General features: G+C 36.3%; 2 protein-coding genes across 3 annotated transcripts; both read right to left on the bottom strand.

The window, feature by feature from the left end:
- Positions 1-4: 4 nt before the first annotated feature.
- Positions 5-8,009, bottom strand: asah1b (N-acylsphingosine amidohydrolase (acid ceramidase) 1b). Of its 2 annotated transcripts, XM_079812957.1 has the most exons (16): positions 7,954-8,009; positions 7,824-7,880; positions 7,608-7,721; positions 7,324-7,370; positions 6,697-6,787; positions 5,881-5,967; positions 4,873-4,951; positions 4,708-4,782; positions 2,926-2,971; positions 2,660-2,804; positions 2,425-2,479; positions 2,152-2,233; positions 924-1,055; positions 713-836; positions 570-626; positions 5-472 (listed from the first exon to the last, which is right to left on the bottom strand). In XM_079812957.1, the coding sequence occupies exons 3-16, from the start codon at positions 7,683-7,685 to the stop codon at positions 383-385; spliced, it is 1,188 nt and encodes a 395-aa protein (XP_079669083.1). In that variant the 5' UTR covers positions 7,686-7,721; positions 7,824-7,880; positions 7,954-8,009; the 3' UTR covers positions 5-382. The 2 variants fall into 2 exon arrangements, with proteins under 2 accessions (XP_079669083.1, XP_079669082.1); XM_079812956.1 differs by lacking the exon at positions 7,824-7,880.
- Positions 8,010-9,180: 1,171 nt separating this feature from the next.
- Positions 9,181-19,847, bottom strand: frg1 (FSHD region gene 1). Its single transcript, XM_079811669.1, has 9 exons — positions 19,620-19,847; positions 19,405-19,469; positions 19,156-19,278; positions 12,508-12,565; positions 12,261-12,375; positions 12,052-12,156; positions 11,764-11,855; positions 10,472-10,582; positions 9,181-10,256 (listed from the first exon to the last, which is right to left on the bottom strand). Exons 1-9 carry the CDS (start codon positions 19,679-19,681, stop codon positions 10,220-10,222), a joined length of 768 nt encoding a protein of 255 aa, XP_079667795.1. The 5' UTR covers positions 19,682-19,847; the 3' UTR covers positions 9,181-10,219.
- Positions 19,848-27,139: the final 7,292 nt, after the last annotated feature.

Raw genomic sequence — 27,139 nt, forward strand, 5'->3', positions numbered from 1 at the left:
ATACTGAATTTCCATGCTTTATTGACATTATTTGTGCAAATCATTTTTGGTTGATAATTTCCCCTCCCATACATATATTGGCAGACATTGATTAAGTTAAATAAAGGTAACAGTAGTGTTGATTATCCAAAACAAAAAAAAGTCACATCCACAAATTTGATTGAAAAACAAAATGCAATTAATATTTGCATATGACAAATTTTCAGTGCAAAACCTCTTTAGGCAACTGGTAAGTAGGCAGCTCTTGCTGTTTGACATTTCAAAAGCAAATGTTGCAAACCTTTTAAAATCTAAGACTAATGATGTTAAAATTCGAATTGCATGCTTTTCCTCAACATACATAAGATCGTCCCAGTAATGCAGCTTGGCCAGACGCCATCCATCACCACGGCATGCAGGGGTTAGGACAGTCACGGATATAAGACTCCAATGTTCCCTTAGACACCTCCATAAGAGTAGTGTATGTGGTCAACTGCACAGCACCATAAAGGGAAGCGTTAATGAACAATCCATAAAATGTGCTTCAAATTGATACATAAAACACTAACAGTAATGGATGATGAACCTACTTTATTTAAGACTGGCTTGGTGGACAGGACATCATAGACTGTCTTTGTGGAGATGTGCTGAAAGAGAATAGGGTCATGAATCACTGTTATTTGGCAATCTGGACAAACATACCAATTTAGTTGTTTGCGAGCGCAAAACTCACATTCTGTGTGGTCTGGTTCATGCATTTCATAGCAGGAGTTCTCCTGTCATCCAAAAACAGCGGCTCTTTCCAGTGGTCATAGTTAGTCTCCAACACATACCACCTGCCATTCTTCACATCAAGCCTGAAATACACAGTACAGTTTATTATTACAGTTTCTAACAAAAAAAAAACACACCTACTTTTTAACTGTAAAGTATGCAATGCTTACTCCAGCGGATTGATGCTGTGTGTCCTGGATCTGGTGATAATGCAGGCTTGACCAGTCTGGTTTCCTCCGAGGATAAAGTAGGCTGGAGCCAGCAGCTTAGTGTCAGACAACATAGCCTTGGCACTTTCATAGCTGAAAAAGAAGACAACGACATCCAAATAATCATCATCATAAACCCAAGAGATGTCCATCTGTCTTTGCTTTTGATTCTTACTTTAGTATTGCAAACAAAATGCTTATGGAGTTGCTACTTATTTCAGTTCAGATAAAGACAAGAGTCTCTTATGCTCACCAAGGCTGCATTTATTTGATGAAAAATACGGTAATATTGTGAAATATTCAACAACAAGAAAAAGAAAAAAGGTTTTTAAAATGTAATTCATTCCTGGTGGCAAAGCTAATTTTTCAGCAGCTATCACTCCAGTTTTCAGTGTTACATGATCCTTCAAAAAGCTAATACGCTGATTTGGAGCTCAAATGTAATCATTACTGGTGCTCAGTTATTAACAATAGTTATTTTATTATCAATGTTGAAATTTTTTTCCTGCTTAATATTTTTGATAAATCTTTTCAGTATTCTTTGATGGATATAAAGTTCAAAAGAACATCAATTCAATGCATCCTTGTTGAATAAAAATATTAATTTAGTTGTTTCTTTATTAAATATTACTTACCCCAAAGTTTGAATGGTAGTGTATTACAGTTTCCACAAAATATTAAGCAGAAAACTTTTCAACATTGATAATAAAACAAATTTTTTTTGGAAGATCAAATCAGCATATTAAAATGATTTCTGAAGGATCATGTGACACTGAAGTTGAACTGAAAATTATTTGTCATCCCAATGATAAAATATATTTAAAAATATATTTAAATAGATAACTATTTCACAATATTACTGTTTTACTATATTTATCATCAAATGCAGCCTTGGTAAGCATAAGAGAGTTCATTAAGAAAGAAATATATTGGTAACACTTTAGGGTCCAATTCTCACTATTAACTAGTTTCTTATTAGCATTAATATTACTAGGATAAAGCACATATTAATACCCAATACCTAAACTTAACAACTACCTTACTAACTTAATAAGAAGTAATTAGGAGTTTACTGAGGCAAAAGTCGTGGTTAATAGTTTGTTAGTGAGAATTGTACCCTAATCTGAAGTGTGACCATATACTGTGCATTATATATATATATTTATTTATATTAAAATAACTAGCTAACCTAGTTGCATTCTCCAACACAGAACGAGTCAGAAAACTCATCCACATGCCGTCTCTCTTCCCCAGGATCCACTCCAGAATCCCTGTAATTCACATCACACACTTAGTCACAATACAACTTAAATACCAACGATCTGGTTGAATAAAATAAGTAATTTTATATGAAGAAAACAAAAACTTGTGAAACCTCAAGAAATAAAGCTTCAACAGAATTCTGACAATGGCATATTGCTCAGCAAATATCAGGCGGGGGAATAAAAGAGCAAAAGCTTACCAATGTACCCTCCATCCAGACTGAATCGTTCATTCATAGTGAGTGTGAAAGAGCGCTACAAACAATACAAAAGACAGAGAGACAAGTGACAGAAGCAATGTGATTACTGACCAACAATCCATGCTTTCACAGTTCTCTTTCCTGTTAAACTGCAGAAGCGAAACTACAAATAGCCAGGGACAAAAGGTCATTCTGGACCCTGGATTTGAATTCTAATCAACTCATCCGTCCTTACCCCATGGATACCAGTCAGCATGCCCACGTATCCTGCAAAATTGGTGGATTTGAAGACAGTCTGATTGTTCCGTCTGAAGTCGATGTTGACAATAAGTGGCTTCAGCTTCTCTGTAATGATCCATGACCTGTTCTTCAAATCCCATCTGTAAACGGAGAAGTCCAAAGAACAGTCTGGAATCTTAATGGTTTAGACTTCCATATATATATGAGAAAATTGAGGAAGTAGGTCAACAACAAACGCCAAAACAATGACACTAAACTCACCCCATGAAAAGTCCAAAGTCCAGGTTCCTTGCGTGGATGAGATTGCCTAGAGTTAAAACAAATTAATCTTTCATATATGGCACAACTTCATATCAAATACTCTGATATTACACATTACTGTTCAAAAGTTCGGGGTGTTTTTAAAAGAAGTCTCAAATTCATACCAGGGCTGTATTTATTTGATCAAAAATAATGTAAAACAGTATTATTGAGAAATAGTATTACAATAGTTATTTTAGCGCTGTCAAACCGATTAATCGCATCCAAAATAAAAGTTTGTTTACATAAAATATGTGTGTACTGTGTATAATTATTATGTATATTTAAATACACACTCATTCATGTATATATTTAAGAAATATTTGCCTGTATTTATACACTACCAGTCAAAAGTTTGGAAACTGTACTATTTTGTTTGTTTTTGAAAGAAGTCTCTTCTGCTCACCAAGGCTGCATTTATTTGATCCCAAATACAGCAAAAACAGTATTATTGTGAAATATTTTTAACATTTAAAATAACTTTTTTCTATTTAAATATATATTAAAATGCTATTTATTCCTGTGATCAAAGCTGAATTTTCAGCATCATTACTCCAGTATTTATAGTCACATGATCCTTCAGAAATCATTCTAATATGATGATTTGCTGCTCAAGAAACATTTATTATTATTATCAGTGTTAAAAAAACAGTTGTGTAAAATTTATTTCAGGGTTATTTAATTAATAGAAAGTTCAAAAGATCAGCATTTATCTGAAATATAAAGCTTGTGCAACATTATAAATGTCTATACTGCCACTTGATCAATTTAATGCATCCTTGCTGAATAAATGAATTAATTTCTTTAAGTTCTTTCCCAAAAAAATAAATCAATAATTCTTACCGACCCAAAACTTTTGAACGGTAGTACAATGTTACAAAAGCTTTCTATTTCAGATAAATGCTGTTCTTTTTAACTTTCTATTCATCAAAGAATCCTAAAAAATGTTTTACACAACTGCTTTCAACATTGATAATAATCATAAATATTTCTTGAGCAGCAAATCATCATATTAGAATGATTTCTGAAGGATCATGTGACACTGAAGACTGGAGTAGTGATGCTGAAAATTTTGAAAGTGCTGAAGCTTTGCATCACAGGAATAAATAACATATTAAAATATATTCAAATAGAAAACAGTTATTTTACATTTTAATAATATTTCACAATATTACAGTTTTTTGTATTTTTAATAACATAAATGCAGCCTTGGTGAGCAGAAGAGACTTCTCTCAAAAACAATCAAAATAGTAGTTTCCAAACTTTTGACTGGTAGTGTATATTTATATATAAATATAATAATAAATATATACATGTATGTGTGTGTATTTATATATACATAACATACATATTATGTAAACACAAACTTTTTTTGGATGCGTCGTGATTAATCGATTTTACAGATTTATTCCTGTGACGCAAAGCTGAAATTTCAGCATCATTACTCCAGTTTTCAGTGTCACATGATCCTTCAGAAATCCTTCTTATATGCTGATTTGCTGCTCAAGAAGCATTTCTTATTATTATCAATGTTAATAACAGTCGTGCTGCTTAATTCTTCTCTCTCAAGATACTTCAAAACTTTCAAAAGAACAGCATTTTTACTTTTAATTTTTAAATCTTACTGTCCTGAAGCTTTTGAATGGTAGTGTATGTCATATAATGCATATCTGAAATCTTATAACACAGATACAAATAATAGAATCATCTCTCAAACAATGTTATCTGGGATAATATCCTCACCATTGACGTCCTCTGCAATCAGAGAAGTGCATACGGTGAACACCTCATAAAATATGTTGAAGAGCACCACCTCACCTGCGTTACAGAGAACAGTTGATGGTGTGAGTTGATGCTTTACGTTTTATTTAACAGTGTGAAACACAATGGTTTTGATGCATTTCATACCTAAAGGAACACCGGACACTGATGCTATTCCTCTGATCTCCTCATTGAACGGGTAAGGCAGGGTGTCCACCATCAAGGGCTGGGGACAAACACATCAGTCCTTATAGCTATTACAGCTTAAAGGAACACGCCCCCTTTTTTGGGACTTTAGCTTATTCACCGTATCCCCCAGAGTTAGATAAGTCCATACATACCATTCTCATCTCCGTGCATGCATTAACTCAGTTTGACACACCCAACGCTAGCCTAGCTTAGCACAAAGACTGGAGGTAAACGGCTCCAGCTAGCCTACCGCTCAACAAGTGACAAAATAACCCCAACATTTTCCTATTTACATATCATGATGTGTATAGTTACATCGTGTACTAAGACGGACGGAAAATGAAAAGTTGCGATTTTATAGACCGATATGGTTATGAACTATTCTCTCATTCCTGTGTAATGATCAAGGAACTTTGTTGCCGTACCATGGGTGCAGCGGCGCAATGATATTACGCAGAGCCTGAAAATAGTCCCCAGCACGCTCTCTGTGTAAGCAGGTTGTCATGTTGGTTATGTTGACGGAAGTTAGCCTATTTCAGGCGCTGTGTAATATCATTTTTCGTCGGTCTTAGCACACAATGTAACTATACACATCACATGTAAATAGGAAAATGTTGGCGTTATTTTGTCACTTGTTGAGCGGTAGGCTAGCTGGAGCCGTTTACCTCCAGTCTTTGTGCTAAGCTAGGCTAGCGGTGTATGCGTCAGACAGAGTTATGGCATGCACGGAGATGAGAATGGTATGTATGGACTTATCTAACTCTGGGGGATACGGTGAATAAGCTAAAGTCCCAGAAAGTTGCCGTGTTCCTTTAAATCATGAATGTAGGTGATCTGTGACAGGTATGTAGGTCAGTATGTCAGCCAGATATGAGATTTGAGAGTGTTGTATACTTCAATAAATGATGGTTTAGCATTATACAAACAAAGTGATATGTTAGACTGCGAGAATCTTTAATAACTCACCAAATCTTTGTCTACTAGGTCGATGAGCTTCCCGCTGGGAACAAAGGCATCTGCTAAATCTCTGATAGCCTGAATCATGCTCGCCATCTAAAAGAAAATCACATGAGCTCTTGAAAACGTCACTGAGTAATGGTCACTGAGAGTTGCTCAAGAACACATCAGCCCTGATCAGCAGATCATCTCTTTTTAGTTTACTTTTGGGTTTCACTTCACTTTTGGCTCACGCAATTATTTTTGACAACTGCAATAATTGTGGAATAAATGTCACATTTAGCCAACCAATTAAGGTCAATTTAAGCGCTTATAGAAATGCCGTTAAATGTGTGATATAGTTTGTGGGAGAAGCAGGGAGTCATAATCTGGAGGAGAGTAAATAATAAAGAATATAAAAAACACTGTTATAAAATACACAACAATCTTCATTTGAAATGAAGGTTTGTGGATTTAATCAGACTGCATTATACTATATGATAAATATTATTCATTTTCACAGAATTAAAGTTATATGGGCCAATTTTAATATAATTTTTTATATATTATATACAATAAAAATGGCATATTAGATTTACACTGTAAGGGACGAACAAAACACAATTATTTATTCACAATAATTTGTATGACAATTAATCGTCAGCACAAAATTCATGATCGTGACAGGCCTATTCACAGTTCACAATAAAGTTCACAATACAAAAATCAGAAGAGATGATCTGACATCTGAAATCTAACACGGCCACTATCGATCAAATGAATTCATCTGTCATGGCAAAACATTTGGTTAGGCAATGCACTGAAACAGTGATGGTATGAACTCACATCCTTCTTTTTGTCTGTAATAACCTCTGTCCATCTTTTGCTTGGTGGTAAGTCCAGATCAACAGTATACCAGGACACATCACCTTTAAATCTATAAGATACAGATTCAAATACAGATTTTCTTATTCACTCCCTTCAACATAACTTACAATTTCAAAATTATATTTTAAAGCATTCTTATTAAGAAAGGTTTTCTTTGATTTATAGATGTACAATAAAAACTTTCTTTCCAGTAGTAAAAAACAGATTAAAGCAGAATTTTTTTTTTTCTTCTTCTTTTTGGTCCAAGAAAACTATTTGGTCTCAAATATTACATACGAAAAAAATGAAAAAGTAATGTGACCAATATGACATATTTAGTTATTGCTTAACAATGCAATTTCTGCACTGTTGTTACAAAACACCTGACTTAGTTTAACTTCTTTAAAATTAAACTATACTTTTTTTAAAGACATTATTTTAAAAATAAATGTAAAAATATATGTGTACATTAATTAAATCACTTTTATTTTGTTATATACAATTGTTGTATACTTGTACTGATTTAAGTTTTGGAATAACATTTTTTATACTCTGACAGAAGTGTTTAGAGATTGTATAATCCATAATTTCAGTTGTCATACTCACGTTGGGCCGTTTGGAGGATACATGCCACTTCTGCATTCTTCTGTGTACTGAAACATGAACACCAGTCATTTAGCACATATTTACTGTAAACTGGTGTTGTTTTCAACAGCCTTAATTAGGTCATTTAAGTTATAAAACAGTCCAATGGCGAGTAAACACACGACTGCAATCCTGCTATTATTGTAATTTACAATGAAACAAATCCGAAATCGATATCAAGATAGTATTGTCACAAACAAATATGTTTTCATCAAGATTAACAACGACCTTAGATGGTGACTTACCGGTGGTATATATTGCGCATTCAAGCACATAAACACAAAAGAGAGAATAAAACAGCAGACGTTTAATTTGACGATCATGATGAGACGCGCGCAGTCTTCAGACTTCAGAAGCGTCTGTGAACACGGAAGTGCTGATGAGATGATTCTCGTGACAAACCCAGTAGACACTGGGGGAGTTACCATAACAATGAGTTACAAAATAAAAGATGACTTTACACTTTCTGTCTTTGGGGTTGTCTGCTTTATTTTACTGACCTTTAGCACAAGTCTGTCCTATATAATTAAAAAAAATCATAATTAGGCTTGTAATGAGTAACAATAACCGCAGAACAATAATGTATTTTACCTCTCCCGTCCCGAGACAAACAGGTAAAATCGACTGGATAAACAAATAGGCAAATGTACTGCGCCATCTAACGGTTGTAGAGGGAAGTGCAACAACAAGCAGTGCGTGTGATAAATTACATTTTACTATATAAATGGGTGTTTGGGCACTTTTAAGTCCCAGCAGTGAAATTTTAGATTTATGTTAAAATTTGTCATATGATGCTTTATACATATATTCACAGTGCCATTACACACCTTGACAAAAAATAGAATTACTGAATAATGTGATTTAATGTAATATTATGAAGCATTTATAGCTCAAAACACAATTTTTGTTAATGTCCCATACCTATGGTCTCAATGTTGACATACATAAAATAAGCTAATTTAATTACAATTTCATGTACAGCATCTTAAAATTCTTTGTATTATTTACTGATCATTTTTGATGATTTTTTTAACTTAATGTGCCTGTCCCACACTTTTGAGTCCTTACCGCAACAATGAAAAAAAGCTTTTATTAAGACATTTTATCAAACACAAACAAGTCTAGTTTCTATGGAAACAGAAATTATCACTTGAGAAACATTGCTGACAGACTGGGCCACCACACTACCTCACAAGATACCCCCCAAAAAATAAGGTAAACATCTTTTCTGCTCTAATATTTATTGTCCGTCCTTACCGTTCAGCTTAATAATTGTGTATTTTGAACTACATTTTAGAAATAAATGTATACTACTGTTGAATTCATGTATATTAAGATGCTAAGAGTCAAAACTAATGTAGTAGGCCTTGCTAGGTGCCAATTAGCTAAAATATTAGCAAAAATGTCATTACCGCAACATGTCTTTACTGCAGCAAATTTAGGTGTTGCGGTAAAGACCTTGTGTCGCGCGTACAGACAAATTCAAGGTTTACTGTATATTAAATTACAAATATTCAGTATATTATTATTACTGAAGTATATATATATATATATATATATATATATATATATATATATATATATATATATATATGAAGTATATATATCATCTCAACTTAAAAAAAATCAAAAACATTATATACTAATATATATATATATATATATATATATATATACACACATTGAAATTGCAACATGTCATAAAAAGTTAAATATGTTGTGTGTGTATGGAAACAATTGACATCTAAGGTTACTGTAAAATTTTTACATGGCATAGAAAAAAAAAATGAAATTCCCTATTTTGTATATTTTTTTTTTATATCAGTATTTACAAAACTGCATCAAATTTGAAAAAGCTATTTAAATATATTACATTTTTATAGAAATTAATAAAGAAAAATGTATAAAATGACCGTTATTGTAACGTTGCGGTAAGGACACTTTATAAGATGACGACCCGAAAAACATAAAAGATAAACGTTCCAGATTAAAATCTTAACGACTACATTCCATTTTGTGTAATTTTTTATGTATTACAGACTGTGATGGTTAAAATTTTAATTCAGAGGTTGATTTGTTTAAAATTGGGATTGTTAAAAATGCTCGTAGTTGCAGAAACACCCATATATAGCGCTTTAGATCTCATTATTTCAAATGTGACTGCAATGACCTTGCAGTGGACGTACAAAAAAAGCTAAATACATTAATAACATGCTTCTGCCCGGTTTCACAGACAGTTTAAACTAGTCCCAGACTAAAATGCATGTTTGAGCTGTTTTAACGGAAAGCAACTTGCACTGACATATCCTAACATATGTCAGTGCCATTGTTTTATCTCAAGATACACCAGTAATGTTTTTTTTTCCTTCTAATTCACGTTTATAAAAGCTACTTAAATGTCTTTATTTAACCAAGGCCTAGTCCTGGCTTAAAATATGCCCTGTCTGTGAAACCAGGGCTATATTCTATAAAATAATCATTCTCAATGATCAAAACCCTACAAAATCACACCACATCAACACTGAAGACTTCAGTCGGAAACATTCTAATAACCATGTTTTCTAAGATTTATTTTTTCATTCTATGTACTGTGAAAATTGTATTTATATTTATATAAAATACTGTATGAATGTGATTAAACAACAGAGATTTTCAATTTACAATCTATTTAATTTGGGAAAGGAATCACATTTACAGTTCAATATTACACAAAATACAACAACTCTCATAAGATTAATTGTAGCCTATTAAAACAGGGGGGGGGGGGGTATTTTCTTTTGAATAGTTTATTATAAAAATGACAGATTTCATGACAATGTCAAAATAAAACAAACAAACAAAAAAATTTCTTCTGGTTTCACTTGCAGTATCTGTCAGCCTTCATCTTTGCTCTCCTAAAAAAAACAAAAAAACATTAATAATGTAGAAATGTTAGCATACTCACAATGTTTGATACATCACCATCTATAATAAATCATCCACTAAGGTGTATCAACATGCCACCTTCTCTTCCATCTAAGGATGAGCTAAATTAGCAGGCTAGGCTACATTCATTTATTATTCAGTGTGAGGTTTTTCCTCCTGAAGCTGTAAAGTCAAGAGGTCTTACCTGTCCAGCAGCGCCTCGTGGAATTTTCCATCTGTTCTGGCTTTTTTCAGAGAACTGCCGTCTTCCTCGTTCACCCTCAGCTTCCGATCCTGAAAACTCTGGAACTTCTTCCTGTAGGCAAACATTCACATAAACATTTACTGTACCGAATGCTCGATAAACAGCAGAGCTTCTGAATACTTCCTGAAGGTAATAAACAGGCCTGTTTTGGGCTGACGTTCGACTGCCATAAAAATGCGACTAAAGCTTTAATTCTGGTTTGTTTATGTCACAGTGTAATTGTATAAAATATAATAAAATTATAGTAAAAAAGGTCACCGTGATTTACTTTGATTCTGTGAAAATTAATATGATACACCGATCAGGCATAACACAAACAGCCCTGAGCCGTTGAGGCATGGACTCAACTAGACCCCTGAAGGTGTGCTGTGCTGTGGTATCTGGCACCAAGATGTTACCAGCAGATCCTTTAAGTCCTGTAGTTGCGAGGTGACTTTCTTGGTCCAGTTCTGATGCTCACATGCCCACTGTTGGCGCTTTCGGTGGTGGTCAGGGGTCAGCACGGGCACCCTGACTGGTCTGCGGCTATGCAAACCCATACGCAACAAACTGCGATGCACTGTGTATTCTGACACCTTTCTATCAGAACCAGCATTAACTTCTTGAGCAATTTGAGCTACAGTAGCTCGTCTGTTTGATCGGACCACACGGGCCAGCCTTCGATCCCCACTGGCCGCCCATTTTCACCACTGTTTCTTCCTTGGTCCACTTTTGATAGATACTGACCACTGCAGACCGGGAACACCCCACAGGAGCTGCAGTTTTGGAGATGCTCTGACCCGGTCGTCTAGCCATCACAATTTGGCCCTTGTCAAAGTTGCTCAAACTTTGCATTTTTCCTGCTTTCAACCCATCAACTTTGAGGACAAAATGTTCACTTGCTGTCTAGTACATCCCACCCACTAACAGGTGCCGTGATGAAGAGATAATCAGTCTTATTCAATTCACTTTCATAATGTTATGCCTGATCGGTGTATATTACAATATAATAAATACAATGCAGTCTGATGCAGTGCAGTCTATACAATGCGGTCTGAACCTTCATTTTGTATGAAGAAAGACTTGATGAACTTTAGTTTACAACAGTGTTTGTTTATATTCTTTGGAAAATTACATGTAAACTGCACAATCATTGCAGTTACCTCAAATAATTGTGATCATATATAGAATAACCACTATTAGACAATTAACCAATAATCGTGAAAGGCCAAGTAATAAATACAAGTACTCACACATAGTTGACCTCACAGTTCTTGACATTACCCCGGTCTTCCTCTGCAATATCGTCTTTTCTCTTCACCTCTCTTTCTGTGGATGAACGGATCTGTGGAGGACAGATAAGCATGAAAAATTATGTTAATCTTTATTCCAGGAAAAAGTGAAGTGTAATTTAATAGCAATAGTTTTGTGTTGAGATAAAATACATTGTCTGTGAATCATTCTGTCCTTCAGACAACAACAACAACAAAAATCCCTTGAACAATTCATCTTGGTGTTGACTGAGCCCAGGAGAGATTCACCTTGATCATCTCCTCATCCCCAGCTGTCTTGTTTTTGGCCACTATGTCTCCACTCTCACTGTATGAGATGAAAGAACTGTTTGCAGCAAGCAATGCCAATTTACCCTAATGAAAACAAGAACAAATGGTGAATTCAAAACTTTTTTGCCAATTGTACCAAAATTATTTTCATTATGACTGGTGATTTAATGACTGCCAGATTCACTCACATCCTGAAACACTGGTTCCCACTGTTCTCTCGAGCCGATGGCATCTGATCGTCCAATCACAACACCGTCTGAGCTTATACCTAAATACTTTCCATAGCCTGACTTCAGTGCTACCCTAGAAACCAGCAAAACAGATAAGAAAAGTTAGTCATATGATCGATTAAAAAAATAATTGAATTACTTATAGAAAAAATGACACTTATGATTATACATTTAAAGGTGCTGTTAGTAATTGTAGTCTTTTTACCTGGATTCTGAGAGTCTGATGGCAGTGAACTGTTCAGGAGGATCTGGACCTTCATCCTCTGTTAACATAAGACATATGTATTTTTAAACTTGTATACTCTACCATTCAAATGTTTGGAGTTGGTAAAAAAAAAAAAAAAAAAAAATTTGGCATCAGAAACATGTTTTTGAAAATAAGTTTCTTACGATCGATTAAAGAGGCTGCATTTACTTGATAAAAATACAGTGAAAAGTAAAATAGTGAAATAGTATTACAATTATTATTACAAATAAGCTTCTATACAGGTAAACCGAAAATCTTTTTTCCCCTCGCATACCTATTTGATGTCATGGAAATGATTCAGTTATGATTCAGACATTTAGGGTCAGCAATATCAAATCGCACGGATTGATCCAACTATTGACCCAGAGTGTGACAGGTGTCACCTAGGCCATATGTTTTGGACCTGTCCAGCTCTTTCTTCGTTTTGAGGATCAGTATTCAATTCTCTCTCAGCCATTACATCTATAGACCTACCACCATCACCTATCATTGGCCTTTTTGGGGTGTTGCCCGCTGGTTATTCGCTTCCCACTTTTGTTGCCTTTCTTACACTGCTTGCTAGACGTGTAATTTTATTAAACTGGAAAAGCCCTCAGCCTCCATCTCACACATACTGGATGAAGGATGCCCTGTACTTCATGAAACTAGAGACGATTAGACATTCTTTAAAGGGGCCAACAGTACTTTTACTAACATTTGGAAGCCCTTCCTATGTTAAGACTCTCCAGCTATATATTTATAATATAAAATATATATTTCTTTCTCCAGTTTATTGTTATTTGTACTTTAACCATCACTATCAATGTCTTCCTTTTGTAATGTATCTTTTTTTTGATTGTTTTTTTTTGTAAAATGTTAAAAAAAAAATAATAAATCATAAAAAAAGCAATATCAAAAATAATCCATGATAGTGATTTTATGACTATCAATCTATCAATATTTTTTTCCTCTTTTGGAATGTAGGTCAGAATAGAGAAAGATGACAAATTTGCCAACCCACCCTCAGCGATTTTCTTTGATTTATATATTAAAGTATAGGTGTAATAAAGGTACATACACTATATTGCCAAAAGTATTGGGACACCCTTCCAAATCATTTAGAGCGGAGACTTCAAGGCATTCTCATCCAACATCAGTGCCTGACCTCACAAATGCGCTTCTAGAAGAATGGTCAAAAATTCCCATAAACACACTCCTAAACCTTGTGAAAAGTCTTCCCAGAAGAGTTGAAGCTGTTAAAGCCGTTAATTGAATGCATCCTTGCTGAATAAAGGTATTCATTTCCTTCAGTAATCTTACTGACCCCAAATGTCTAAATTATAACTGAATACTTTTCATGGCAATACATTTTTCATGATTAAATATTTAGAATAACAAAACTCAAAAGATTTGCTATTAGAATATCAAATACAGAGAACAAAAAAAGGCCTTTATCTATAAACGACTTGACAATAATACTGAGTCTTGAATGCTCAACCATGAAAACCTGAACAAAAGAGTAAAGCCGAAAGCTGATATTCTATTCCACCTGCTGTGGATGAACTCATGAATTATCTAAGATATTGAATACTGCAAGAGCGTTCCAGTGATATGCTCAAAAAGTTACAGGATAGTGTTTGTTTGTGTGTGTGTGTCTACCACATTTCTCTTTCTGGAGAGGTGTGGTAATCATACAGATGCATTGGTCATGAAGTGGGTGTCAACAACAGTAACAGTCATTCATTTCTAATTTCAGGTCTCAACCACTAAATTAAATTGACTTTAGGGAGCGTGCACAAATTCAATGGTGCTTCCAGACTGATGTAGAGACAGATCCTTAAAGCCAACGGTCAGCAAAAAGCAGAAAATGAAGCTGGAAAGAAAACAATCGTAAACAACTCCTTCTGGTGACTGAACTATGAAATTGCTCTGTGCTTTGCACGAATGGCTTCGGTAATAGCAACTGACGATCCCTAACATTATTCAGGTTTTTAAATCCCTCCATACTGAGAGCAACAGAAAAAAACAGCAGCACCTAGCCATCTCTACTTTAGAGACTTATTTGTTCCGCACTATTAGAGGGACCTTTTCAATTTAAAAGGCAAAATAATACAGTGCCGTATAATTGCACAGAAAGAATTGCTTGTTGCTGGAAAATACTGCAAATATGTCTTGTAAAATGTATTTTAAAACAGCCTTAAAGGCACAATATGAAGGATTAAAATAAAACAATGTTATATATTTTGTTGACTTGAGTACTTACATTATCCCAAATGTTTCCAACAATGTTTAAATCCAGAGAAATCAGCTATTTAACCAGTGTAACGTGAATTTCCGTAGAAACCATTGAAACACCAAAGACGCTTTAATATGTTATGGGTTTTATTAGATAGGTGAGCAACTGTTTGGATACGTTCATCGACAGAAAACAAATCATTGTAATATAGTTCAACACGGTTAGTCTTATTGTTTGAATCAATTGTTTTCTTAATTTACTGTGAGTACCATGTTTGTACCATGCCTTAGAGACAATGCTATTTTGTCAAGTAGCTAACACAGCATACTCAGAAAGAGCTTTATTTTTAGTAACAGTAATACAATTAAAATTCATTAATTAATACAATTAATTGCATCCGATTTAGGAACACAAGTCATCCAGCTTTTATTAATATGAAATTCTAACATCGGTCTCATACCAGCCACTGAGTTAATAACGTTAACAACTTTCAACACACTCAAATTTATTTTATTGTGATTGTTTTGACCAAGTAGAACAGTGCTGTGCGTTACCCCGCAATTAATTTTTTTAAAATAAAGTCACCTGTATGAGTATAAATTCAGTATATGCGGCTATTTCATTAAAATTAAATAAATAACGTGAATTTAAGTGATCAAACATAACTGTAACAAAGTTCAAATTCAGGGATCAAGGAGACGGATGTTAAACAACCGTAATCGTAACTTTAATCATAAAATATGCTTAAACAAACCCCCTGAACATCTTTATTATTATGAACTCTAAACTTGACATGAAGGGTCTTGTTTCTAAATTTGTTTAATGCTTAAATGACTCCAAAGTTCCTCCTACACAACATTTAAAGATGTCCTTGGAAAAAAGACTTGGGTATAGATATTTCAGAAGCCTCCTGGGCCGAGGCCCTCTGGGTTATTAGGTCTTGCTCCATTAGTTCTAACTTACAACCGATACAATACAAAGCTGTGCATAGATTGCACATTACTCTTGTATAAAATTACATTCTATATATATATCCCTCTGTCTCACCTTTGTGTATTAAATGCAAGTCCAATGAGGGCACATTGGCTCATTTATTATGGTTCTGCCCAAAAATATGCAAATTTTGGTCTGAGGTCTTTTGTTTTTACTCAAAGGTACTTAAGAATGATTTTCCTCATGCCCCTTGTTGCAATATTAGGCTGGTCCCCTTCTTTAGAGACCTATAGCCTTAATCAAATCCAGACAATACAATATGGGATGACAATAGCGAAGAAGGCAATTTTGTTGATGTGGAACAAAGAGTTTGTACCCAAATTTGAGATGTGGCTGCCAGAGTTTAGCAGTGTGCTACAGATGGAAAAGATCAGATATGAAATTGCTGGAAAACCAAAGAAATTCTTACAGATCTGGAAGTCCTTTATAGAATTTCTGGAAGGGGACCATTGAATTTAACATTTTGGACTTTGCTCTAATAGGTGTGGTACTGTAGATTATATAGCGCTTTGCAGGGTGCAATAACTTACTTTTTTCCATAATTGGGTAATCGTTTACCAAATAACCATTGGTATTGGCATTTTATTTTTAAGCATTTTACTTTAATGTATGTGTAAGTAGATCTGTATATATTTATGTGTGGATATTGTATGTTTCTGTGTGTAATTTCACTTATACATATGTATATATAGACATTTATTATTAAAAAAAATGGTATCATTATTTATTTACATGATTTACTTGTTACTCATTTGCTGGCATGGGGTGGGGGGGTTGTTCTGTAAAAATGTGAAAAGCTTTAAATAGAATATAAAAAATAATAAAATATATATGCTTAAACAACAAAGCGAAAGGAAAACACCAACATAAAATGTCCCGGGCTCTCGGCCTTGCCCTGCTACATACCACAGTAAAAAAAAAAAGTTAATATCATTTGAATACATTAGCTCACCGATGAGCATGATTTCTGCCTCGGATTGCTTTTCATCAGCTGTGAAGGTGAAGAAAACAACTAGTTCATGTAAACTAACATTTTCTCCTTTCAAGTCTCACCACTACATTAATGCACTTGTGCATCATAAGCTGTAAGACAGCAGCAGTTCACATTTATTTAAAGTGCACCTATTATGGTTATTCGAATATTCTCTTTCATGCAGTGCGTAATATAGCTGTTTGTGAATGTAAATGTTCTGCAAATTTGTAAAGTCGAAAGTGCACGATAAATAAAGTTATTGTTTCCCAAAAGAAAGAATCGACTCTGAACCGCCAAAATGAGTCATCGTCTGTAATTCGAATCCCACTGCGTTATGGTTCTACATCACAGCCAGTGTTGGGGAGTAACTAGTTGCATGTAACGTCGTTACGCAATTTAATTACAAAATACATGAAACTGTAATCCATTACAAAAAAAAGTATAAAATATACATTTGTTGCTTTGCCTGTTTTTGATGTGCACGATACCTCTTGCCATTTCTGATGCTTTTGATTTGCCAATTACATCAATCCAAATTTGTGCTGAAAGCTTTAGGCTTCAACCTGTCTGATAGTTGCTGCCATGGCAAGTGATAAAAATGAGTTCCAGGGCTGGAAATTTAAAAATAATTTAATCCAGAAATCAGAAAAGGGTGCAAATATAACAGTTCAGAGCAAAATATGTTTGCCAACTATTAAAATGCTACCGACTATTTCTTTTTATGATTTTAAATCTCTATTTAACCTCAGAACGATCTCAAAGTAAAAAGAGGTACCAAAGTCCGATTTTGTGGTGGCTGTGCTTTAAAATGAAGAGTTATTATAATCTTAATTCAGGTGATGAAGTATTTAAAAAGTAATCAAATGTAATCAGTTACATTACTTTTATAAAGTAATTGAAATAGTTACACTACCATTACATTTTAAAACAGGGTAATCTGTAATCTATTACATTTCCAAAGTAACCTTCCCAACACTATGTTGTACGCTGTGCACCCGACACCCGCGAATGTCTATCAGCAGATAAATTAGGGATCCTGCTTTCAAACGCTCCAGTGTGTATCCGTGTAAGCACTCGGTGAAGAGCATCAAAGATATCAATTCACAACATGTTTTTGAAGCTTTGATCATTGTAAACAATCACAGACATATATGTTGAGTGCGTGAACACAACGGCCAATCAGAAGTGTATAAGAATCCATTCATCAGCGCTCAAAATGCTAGAGGGAATGCTGGTATCGCCACATTTTTTAAATTTCAGTACCCACTTGGTACCGAAGTCTGTACTATTGACAACACTATGGTGATGTGTAATTTATGAGAAAATGAAAGTGTTTTTTGACCTTCGATGCATGTAAACATGTTGTAGGAGACCTCCAAAACTTTAAAACAGCATAATAGGTGCACTTTAAAAGGTAGGGTAGGAGCGTCTCCCAAGCCATGCCTCCTTCAAAACACATGAACGCACACAACCAGAGCAGAGTCTGCAAAGTGTCTCAAGAGATGGCGTTAAATTACCTCATGCCTCAAAGTACATAACATTACAATAATAATGAATGTAAACAACTTACAGAGCTCTTACTTGTACCACCCAGCTGCTGCAGATTCATTTCGCCATTGATAGTGTTGACATAAAAATGCATAATTCTGAATGCGAGGACATGAACAGCTCAGGGCAGAACGTCATGGGTTGCCATCTCTTAATTACGGTAATTACGACATGGCATGAATGCAGCATAAGCTCATTGTTTTGTTTCAGGAGGAAATGTAAAAGGCGGCTGCTGTTTGTTTGCAGCGCCCAGTGACTGTGTGTCTACAACTCTGCATAGCCTCATGGAACACACTGAACGCAGAGGTATGAAAATACATATGTTGACAGGCAGGTGGTACATCCTATCATTGCATTCGGACCGAATGCAATAATTGGAAGAACATTTTTTTTTGGTCCTGAGACTTCCACAGAAGATATAAGTCATTTTTAAATATATAATTAGACCACTTCTATTACCGATTGCTATCAGGATGTGGAGTGTTTCAGTAACAAAATGTGTTTATAAAAAACTGTGCCTACCCTACCTTTAAGGGGTCATGATGTTTTTTTTAATTATTATTATTTGAATATGTTCCTTGAGGTTCAGGGTTTCTTGAGGTTTATACTAGTCAAAGTTTTTTGCACAAAATATATTTGCAAAAGATAGTCTTGCCAGTAAACAGCAATTAATTTAATTGACGTGATGTAGTTACTTTGTAGAAGAAGAAAAATACAAATACACATGTAACAAAGCTGTTTCTGATGCCATGAAAGTTCTCCAGGTACAGATTTCTTTTGACTGAGGACTGAGGACATTCTTTGTAACCTAAGAAAAACTGAGCTGCCTTGCAATTGCAACTTTTCAGGAGTAGAATGAAGCAAATAGAATTAGCACCTTTATGTGGAGCTCCTACAGTGAAGAGTCCAGTGTCCAGTGCATGCATGTAGGAGTTGCTGTGCATCTCTATGGCCACTGTGCCTGTGATCTCACCGAAACTCTTCACTGACCACCATCCTCCTGATGACACATTCAGAAACACACACATGCATCATACAAAGATAAAGGCAGATCATACAGAATTTATAAAGACATAAACTGCACTACTAGTCAAATTGTATCCATCCAAATTGTGACAGCACATACCAACAACATCCAGCTTGCCTTCTTCATCTTCTCTTTTTCTGTTCTTGTCCTTCTTTTTCTTCCTTCTGCACAATACGGAAGTCGCAGGTCATTTACATAAGCGGAAATAATTGTGATATTAACAGGATAATTACACACCAAAGATAAACATCAATTAGAGCAATAACTGTATAAAACATATTTTCATGAACGCAACAAAGAACGAAAAGACTTACTTCTTATCGTTTAACCCTTTTAGCACCAGCTTGGTGGACTTGACGTGTGAGTACTCTGTCATAATCACAGAAGGTTAAGTCAGTTTAATCAAAACGTTTCTGTGCGATATCATACGTTGTTTTTCTCGGGTGCAAAAAGTGTTGAACCAGATCTGCGTGTATACGGTGGTCGAGAGGACCGCACTAAAGAAGCAGCTGGAATAAAGTGCGACACCCATCGGTCGGAGAACGCACTCTGTGAATGACGCGTTTTAAAGGGATAGTTCACCCAAAAAAGAAAATTAGCCTATGATTTACTCACCCTCAAGGCATCCGAGGTGTATATGACATTCTTCTTTTAGACAAATAAAATCTGAGTTATATTAAAAATGTTCCGGCTAATCCAAGCATTATAATGGCAGTAATAGTTGCTCGGTTTTTGAAGTCCATAAAAAATGCATCTGTCTGTCAAATAACGTGCTCCACGTGGCTCTGGGGTGTTAATAAAGGCCTTCTGAAGCGAATCGATGCGTTTGTGTAAGAAAAATATCCATATTTAAAAAAAAAAAATTATATGGCTCTGCATCAGCCGCCCCTGTGCCATCACTTCCGCTGAATAAGGTCAAAATACATGCAAAATACAGGCGTGATCATAGATATATACATAGATTCCTCATTAGTGCCTGCGCGGTTCGGTCGAATGAGGAATCTACGTATATAAATCTTTGATTGCGCCAGTATTTTGATCTTATTCGCCAGAAGTTATGGCGCTGGGAATACTAGATGACATTCGTCTGATAAGAGGTAAAAAAATAACATAAATACTGTTCGGTTTCTCGCAGAAACCTATCGTTTCGTGTCTTAAGACATCAATGTGTCGCCACGAGCCGCATGGTTTAATAAGGATTCGTATGTCTTTGTGTTTTTACTCTCATTGCTCTCATACTCTAAAATATCCCCATTGACATGCATTATACGACTATCACACTGCAACGGTTGGAGTTAAAAATCTTCATTTGTTCTACTGAAGAAACAAAAACACCTACATCTTGGATGCCCTGGGGGTAAGCAGATAAACATAAAAATTTAGTTTTTGGGTGAACTATCCCTTTAACGGTCATCAATATCGTAAATCCTGCAATGTTTTTTTGTACATTTGTAACACATTTTATTACTTTTGCATGCATCAAATTACAAAAAACAAGTTACTGCTGCTGTGAGGGTGTTTCTAAAACAGCATCTATGGGAGTGACGGTAAAAATGATCATATATCTCTCTTTTGACTGCAAATGGGCACACAAAAATGTGCTAGAGTGCTGCAGTGATGATGCATTTTTGTAAGCCAACTCGAAAGTTACTGTAGCTTTAACTGGTTGAGTTTTACTGGTTAAAAGTAGGCTATAAAAATGCCCTGATTTCTGAACAGAGATAGTATTTTGACAGAGACATAATTCATGACAATACAATATTATTTAACTGAAATATGGCACTTAAATTTAAAGCTGCAGTCCATAACTTTTTTGGGTTAAAAATTATCCAAAATAAACTTTTAAGCAAGTAAAGCTAGTGTTCAAAACGATCTCCTTAGCCCGATTCAAAACGGTAAACTTATAAAAATGTGTTATAATTTGAGAGGTACGGGTGATGTATGAAATTCGAGCATGTCTTTGTGTCATTACGTCACGTCTGTATACATAAAGAAGGAGTCTGGCTAGTAGTAGTATCGAATGTGAGGATGCTGCAGGTGGGGGATCATTTATAGCCTTTTTCTCACAGCAGCTAGAATACTTGAACTTATCATTCTAATTACGGATTGTAATCTAGAAAGGTCCAAACGACAATCATCAGTGGCAACTAGAAATTCACCTGTCAAAAGCAAAAGATTAGACTGTACAGAAATTGAAATCTACAGGTAACGCAAATACACACTAAATAGTCAAGCAATGCTAATGTTGTTAACATTAACAATTTGAGAACAAAGTATAACAATAATAATAATTTGCAATTTGTTTGATCTTTAATGTGATGTGAGCTATAAGCGATTTATTGTAATGCTTTTTTTTCTCAGTTGGTCAGAACAAAAGTGGCTGACATGTTACTTATTTGTTCAGATGACATTTTCCGGTTAAAATTTTTATTTTGGTCAGACGTAGAATCTGTGATTCCGAAGTACAGTCTCCACACTGGTGTGGTGACTGACAGCAAGCCACACATTACTCATTAGATTAATCCGTGCTGAGGAGCCATGCTGATACACAACCCATGTCTTCTTTTCCTTTCGGCTGTTCCCTTCAGGGGTCGCCACAGCGAATCATCTGCCTCCATCTAGCCCTATCCCCTGCATCCTCTTCTCTCAGACCGACTACCTTCATGTCCTCCTTCACTACATCCATAAACCTCCTCTTTGGTCTTCCTCTCGACCTCCTGCCTGGCAGCTCTAACCTCAGTATCCTTCACTCTCCCTCCTCTGAACATGTCCAAACCATCTCAACCCGGCCTCTCTAACTTTGTCTCCAAAGCATCTCACATGTGCTGTCCCTCTGATGTACTCATTCCTGATCCTGTCCATCCTCGTCACTCCCAAAGAGAACCTCAACATCTTCAGCTCTGCTACCTCTAGCTCTTCCTCCTGTCTTTTCCTCAGTGCAACTGTCTCCAAACCATACAACATCGCTGGTCTCACTACTATCCTGTACACCTTTCCTTTCATTCTTGCAGTACTCTTTTATCACACAACAGACCTGAAACTTTTCTCCACCCATTCCAACCTGCCTGCACACACTTCTTCACCTATTTTCCACACTCCCCATTGGTCTGGACTGTTGACCCTAAGTACTTAAAATCCTGCCCATGTAAAGATGATAATTGCGCAAATAACTGAAATGGCAGGTGTCAAACAGAGATAGCGACAAAGAGGCAAAACTTATGGACTGCAGCTTTCAGACATAGTTCATTAATACTCAAAAGTTGACCTTTAGAATTTAATAGCTGACCAACTAATAATTTTTTAAAAGTTTTCTGTGTTGAGTTTAGGAATACAGTTTTTATAGTATATAAATCATCACGTCTATGGAATGAATGTCCCCATAAAACATGAAAACTCAATGTGTGTGCCAAGCTTATGTTGCTCCTACCATGGTTTTAAATCACAGGGTGTGTCGGAAAGGATAGGCTATTGCCAGATTGGTTATCAGACTGAGAGAGAGAGAGAGAGAGAGAGAGAGGGGGGGGGGGGGGGGGGGGGGAGAAAGAGAGAGAGCGAGAGAGAGAGAGAGAGAGAGAGGGAGAGAGAGAGGGGGGGGAGAGAAAGAGAGAGAGCGAGAGAGAGAGAGAGAGAGAGAGAGAGAGAGAGAGAGAGAGAGAGAGAGAGAGAGAGAGAGAGAGAGAGAGAGCGTTAAGCAAGGCAGTGTGTCTCCAGGCCATTTTCTCTCCAGACACAGCGTCTACCATGAGTGAGCCACCATTTAAACCAAAATAGCTCTGAACATGGCAAAGCCCTCTTATTTAAAACCTCAGCAGACCACTGTAACAATGAAACACTGTGCGTACACACACACACACACACACACACACACACACACACACACACACACACACACACACACACACACACACACACACACACACACACACACACACACACACACACACACACACACACACACACACACACACACACACACACACACACACAGAATGGCCTTGTTACTGTGTAATTCATTTCAATACATCCTTTTAAAGTTAAAAGTTAAAATCGATCAGTTACACAGGAAAGGTACACTGAGGATCAACCTTCTACTAATGATATTAATCATTAAAGGGTGGCCTATTGAGGAACTGGTCAAAGAATGCAATAAATCATAGTGTGCTACTGGCTGGAAGTAAAATAAACAAGACAGCAGCATTCTGGACAAACTTTAAATGCAAACAGGTGAATGAGTTGAACAGGGTGACTGGAGGAACAGCAAAGAGATCTTGCATGTGGTATGCTATAGTCATAAAAACCCTTAATTGATTCCAGATATGCCAGACAGACACTGACACATACAGCACATAGCTCCTTTAAATAAATAAAAAATGGCCTGCTAAAAAAGTAAACGGACTCCAACATTGGAGGGCTGGATGGAGGCTTTTACATAAATGTTGTGTGTATCAGTTGTATCAGATTGTAATATTCTAAAAGACCTGCAGTAGACACGCTTAATCATAAGTGATAAGATGAAAGGAGCAGGACAGGCGGCTGTAGTGATGGGATTGTTTAATGAGATGTTTGTATCCGTATTCGGTGTCTTTCTCTTGTCCTTGTTGAAAGGCTTTTTGTCTCCATGTTCGGTCTGCCCCATTACCCCCGCCTCTCAAGTGGAATAGAGAATTTATCATCCTTAGCAAGCATCAACGTGGTATGAGACACAAAGCAATTGGGGATGGCGAAAAGGAAGAGAGAAGGAAAGATGGCTTAATATATAGTTTAATGAGCTTAGTCTTTCATTTCCTCCCATGGTGCCAGTCATCAGTCAGGTGGTTGGCTATAGATAGTGATTGGTCTGACTTTCAAACTAATATAAGCCATGATACCAGAACAGAATGGCTGACAATGTGTGATTGGAAACAAGTACAAGCTTATAAACAAGATTCTGTCAGATCACCTCCTCATAGACCTTTTCCTTCCCTTATAAAAAATGAATGTGTATATGTAAGCAATAAGGTATGAGACGCTGTGCTGTATCGTGAATAAGTCACGGCTTTGTGTCGTGCCTGCAACCCCTTCAGCTGTGACTTATTCATGATACAGCACTAGCCTTGAATTCCTTATTGCTTTTATATAAAATGGTTACCGCAAAATTCAAAAATTAAAGTAAAAAAATATGTAGGGCATATCAATGCAACTTTCATGAAGTAAAATCTCTAAAAGTCTTCCTTCCGCTATAAAAATTAGTCCCTGACCATGAACAGCAACTGAGGTTACACCATTATATGGCGGCAAAGACTGTCTTTATGAGTGAGTCACTCAGTAGCGAAGACTTTTGAAAGGACTGAAACTTGTTGTGTGAACGCGGGAACAAGACACAAATGCTTTCACAAATGCTTTGACTGGCCCTGTCAGTGTAAGGGCACGGGAAAACCCCTTAACTGTTAAAAATACAAGATATTGCACTGGGCATTCAAACGGATTTTTCTATTATGAGCATAGGACTGACCTGAAGGAAAATGCCAAATCTGAATGCAGGTAATACACTCTGTCATTCAATCTCTCTCACAATACTCTTCTAGCTTCAGTGAACAATATCATTTGAGAACAATCTTGTTTACGTTGCTAAGAGTGGTTTTCTAAGGCTGTTGTGTTGTGATACACAGGACCGTTGAGTGAAGCGGTCATAGCCATGTTTTATAGTGAATAAAACACATTGACCAATCAGAATCAAGGAACTAACTGGAACTAACTGTTATACACTAACTGAAAAACAGTGTGTGTGTGTGTGTGTGTATACACACACACACACACACACACACACACACACACACACACACACACACACACACACACACACACACACACACACACACACACACACACACATGTTTGTTTTTGTGAAATGTGAGGACATTCCATAGGCGTAATGGTTTTTATACCGTACAAACCGTATTTTCTATCCCCTTACACTGCCCCTGCCCCTAAACCTAGTCCTCACAGGAGACTGTGCAGTTTACTTTCTGTGAAAAAAAAACTTGTTCTGTGTGATTTATAAGCATTTTGAAAAGTGAGGACATGGGGAACGTCCTCATATTTCACCCTTTTTTTGTAATACCTATGTCATACCCATGTCATTATACACATTTGTGTCCTGATATTTCACAAAAACATGCCCACACACACACACACACACACACACACACACACACACACACTGTCATGATGTTTAGGGCTCATGTGATTGGCTCAAAACTACCCGGCTGCATAACTGAGTGCCCATGAGCAAACATGGCAGATTTCATATTGCATACTTCCGGGCATTTGGGAATGTGTGATTGATGAACTTCACAGCTAAATGAATTCAGATGAGCCAAACACAATTAAACACACACATACAAATGCCAAAGTTAGTGGGAAAATACATTTAATCGTTGGCATGAATGCCTGCTCTGAAGCCAGCTGTTATTTTTAGCCAGAATAATCAAAGGCATCTAAATCGTTTTGAAGCGGCTTCCAATCACAACTAAAAACAAAAATTAAGATCAAAACGTGACTTGTTTACGAGCCAACACATGCTGTTTCTTGCTCTGGCTGGGGAAACAGTTGGGGACTGATCTAAATTGAATTTGTTGACCGCAATGAATTTAGCTCAACTATGTGATTTTCCAGAATAGAAGCAAATGAGAGAAATTTGTATTGGAAACATCACTGCTCTAATCTTCACATGCAGCTTGGTGTAGTAGACATAATAAATAGCCAGTCAATTTACATTTATGCATTTGACTGACACTTTTTTCCCAAAGCTACCTCTTTTTCCCTTGCATGTCTTAATTTTTTTTTCTGAAGCAGTGTTACAGCAGCATTCCATGGTTGCTTGTCCCGTTAGTAAAATTATCTGCCGAGACACGGGGTGTTGAAAAGAAAACATCGTCACCATAAGGTGTTTCAAAGAAAATTGCCGACAGACTCTCTCACCGAAAACCTCCGATGGGAACGGTGCGTTCTGATATTTGACAGTGACTGACAGAGGAAACAAGGGGGAGGGGGAGTGCACACAGGACCGGAGAATGCAGCTGCTAATGGGACCGCAGCAGCACCTCCGCGTCACAAATAGTAAGTGATTTTTGGGCTGGCAAGCAGGAGCTGCTCTGTATCTCAGGGTCTTTGTGTCTCTCGGAGGGCTGTTGTGTTAATGAAAAATTATTTGAGCTGAAGAAGAGTGATTGACGGTGAAGAGCAGGTGGTCTGGAGACCCAGAGGTGTGAACTTGCCGTGTAAGTATCATAACACAGGCCTTCCATCCACTTCTGCGCTTTTCTGGTTGTCAGTCTCCCTCTCGTCACCTTATACACCAGATACAGTCTTTCGAAGGTCTTGCATCGATGCGTGCGTCTACTCATGAAAGCCTCAGCTCCATGTAACCAAATCTCTAGAGTGCCCTCAGGCCAAATCCAGGATATGATGTCACATTTTGTGAGGTTAACAAGTCCTCTCTGACACTGACCCAGTGATTGAGTTGTTTGTTGAAGCTGTCAGGAGGTGAGCTAAAGGTCTTGCTGACAAGTAATATTACAAATAAGAAGTCGACTGCAGAAAAATGCACATTTGGGGTTTTATACCAAGCAGCTCCAATAAAACACAATTTATGGCAGAATCTACGGTTAGAATCATTCCCCACATGTTTTGAAAAATATTACAGTCTGTTTGCTTTGTTGAAATAAGGCCAGTTTGAGATCAGGTATAGCAACAGCTTTACAATCTTTGGCCCATGGGAGAGCCTTACCAGTTTGGGTTTTGGTAACAGAGTTGTTTGGACAATAGCTGCAGGCACAGGAAACTGGAGTGAAAA

Source organism: Gobio gobio, assembly GCF_949357685.1.
Source record: "Gobio gobio genome assembly, chromosome: 3".
NCBI lineage: Eukaryota > Metazoa > Chordata > Actinopteri > Cypriniformes > Gobionidae > Gobio > Gobio gobio.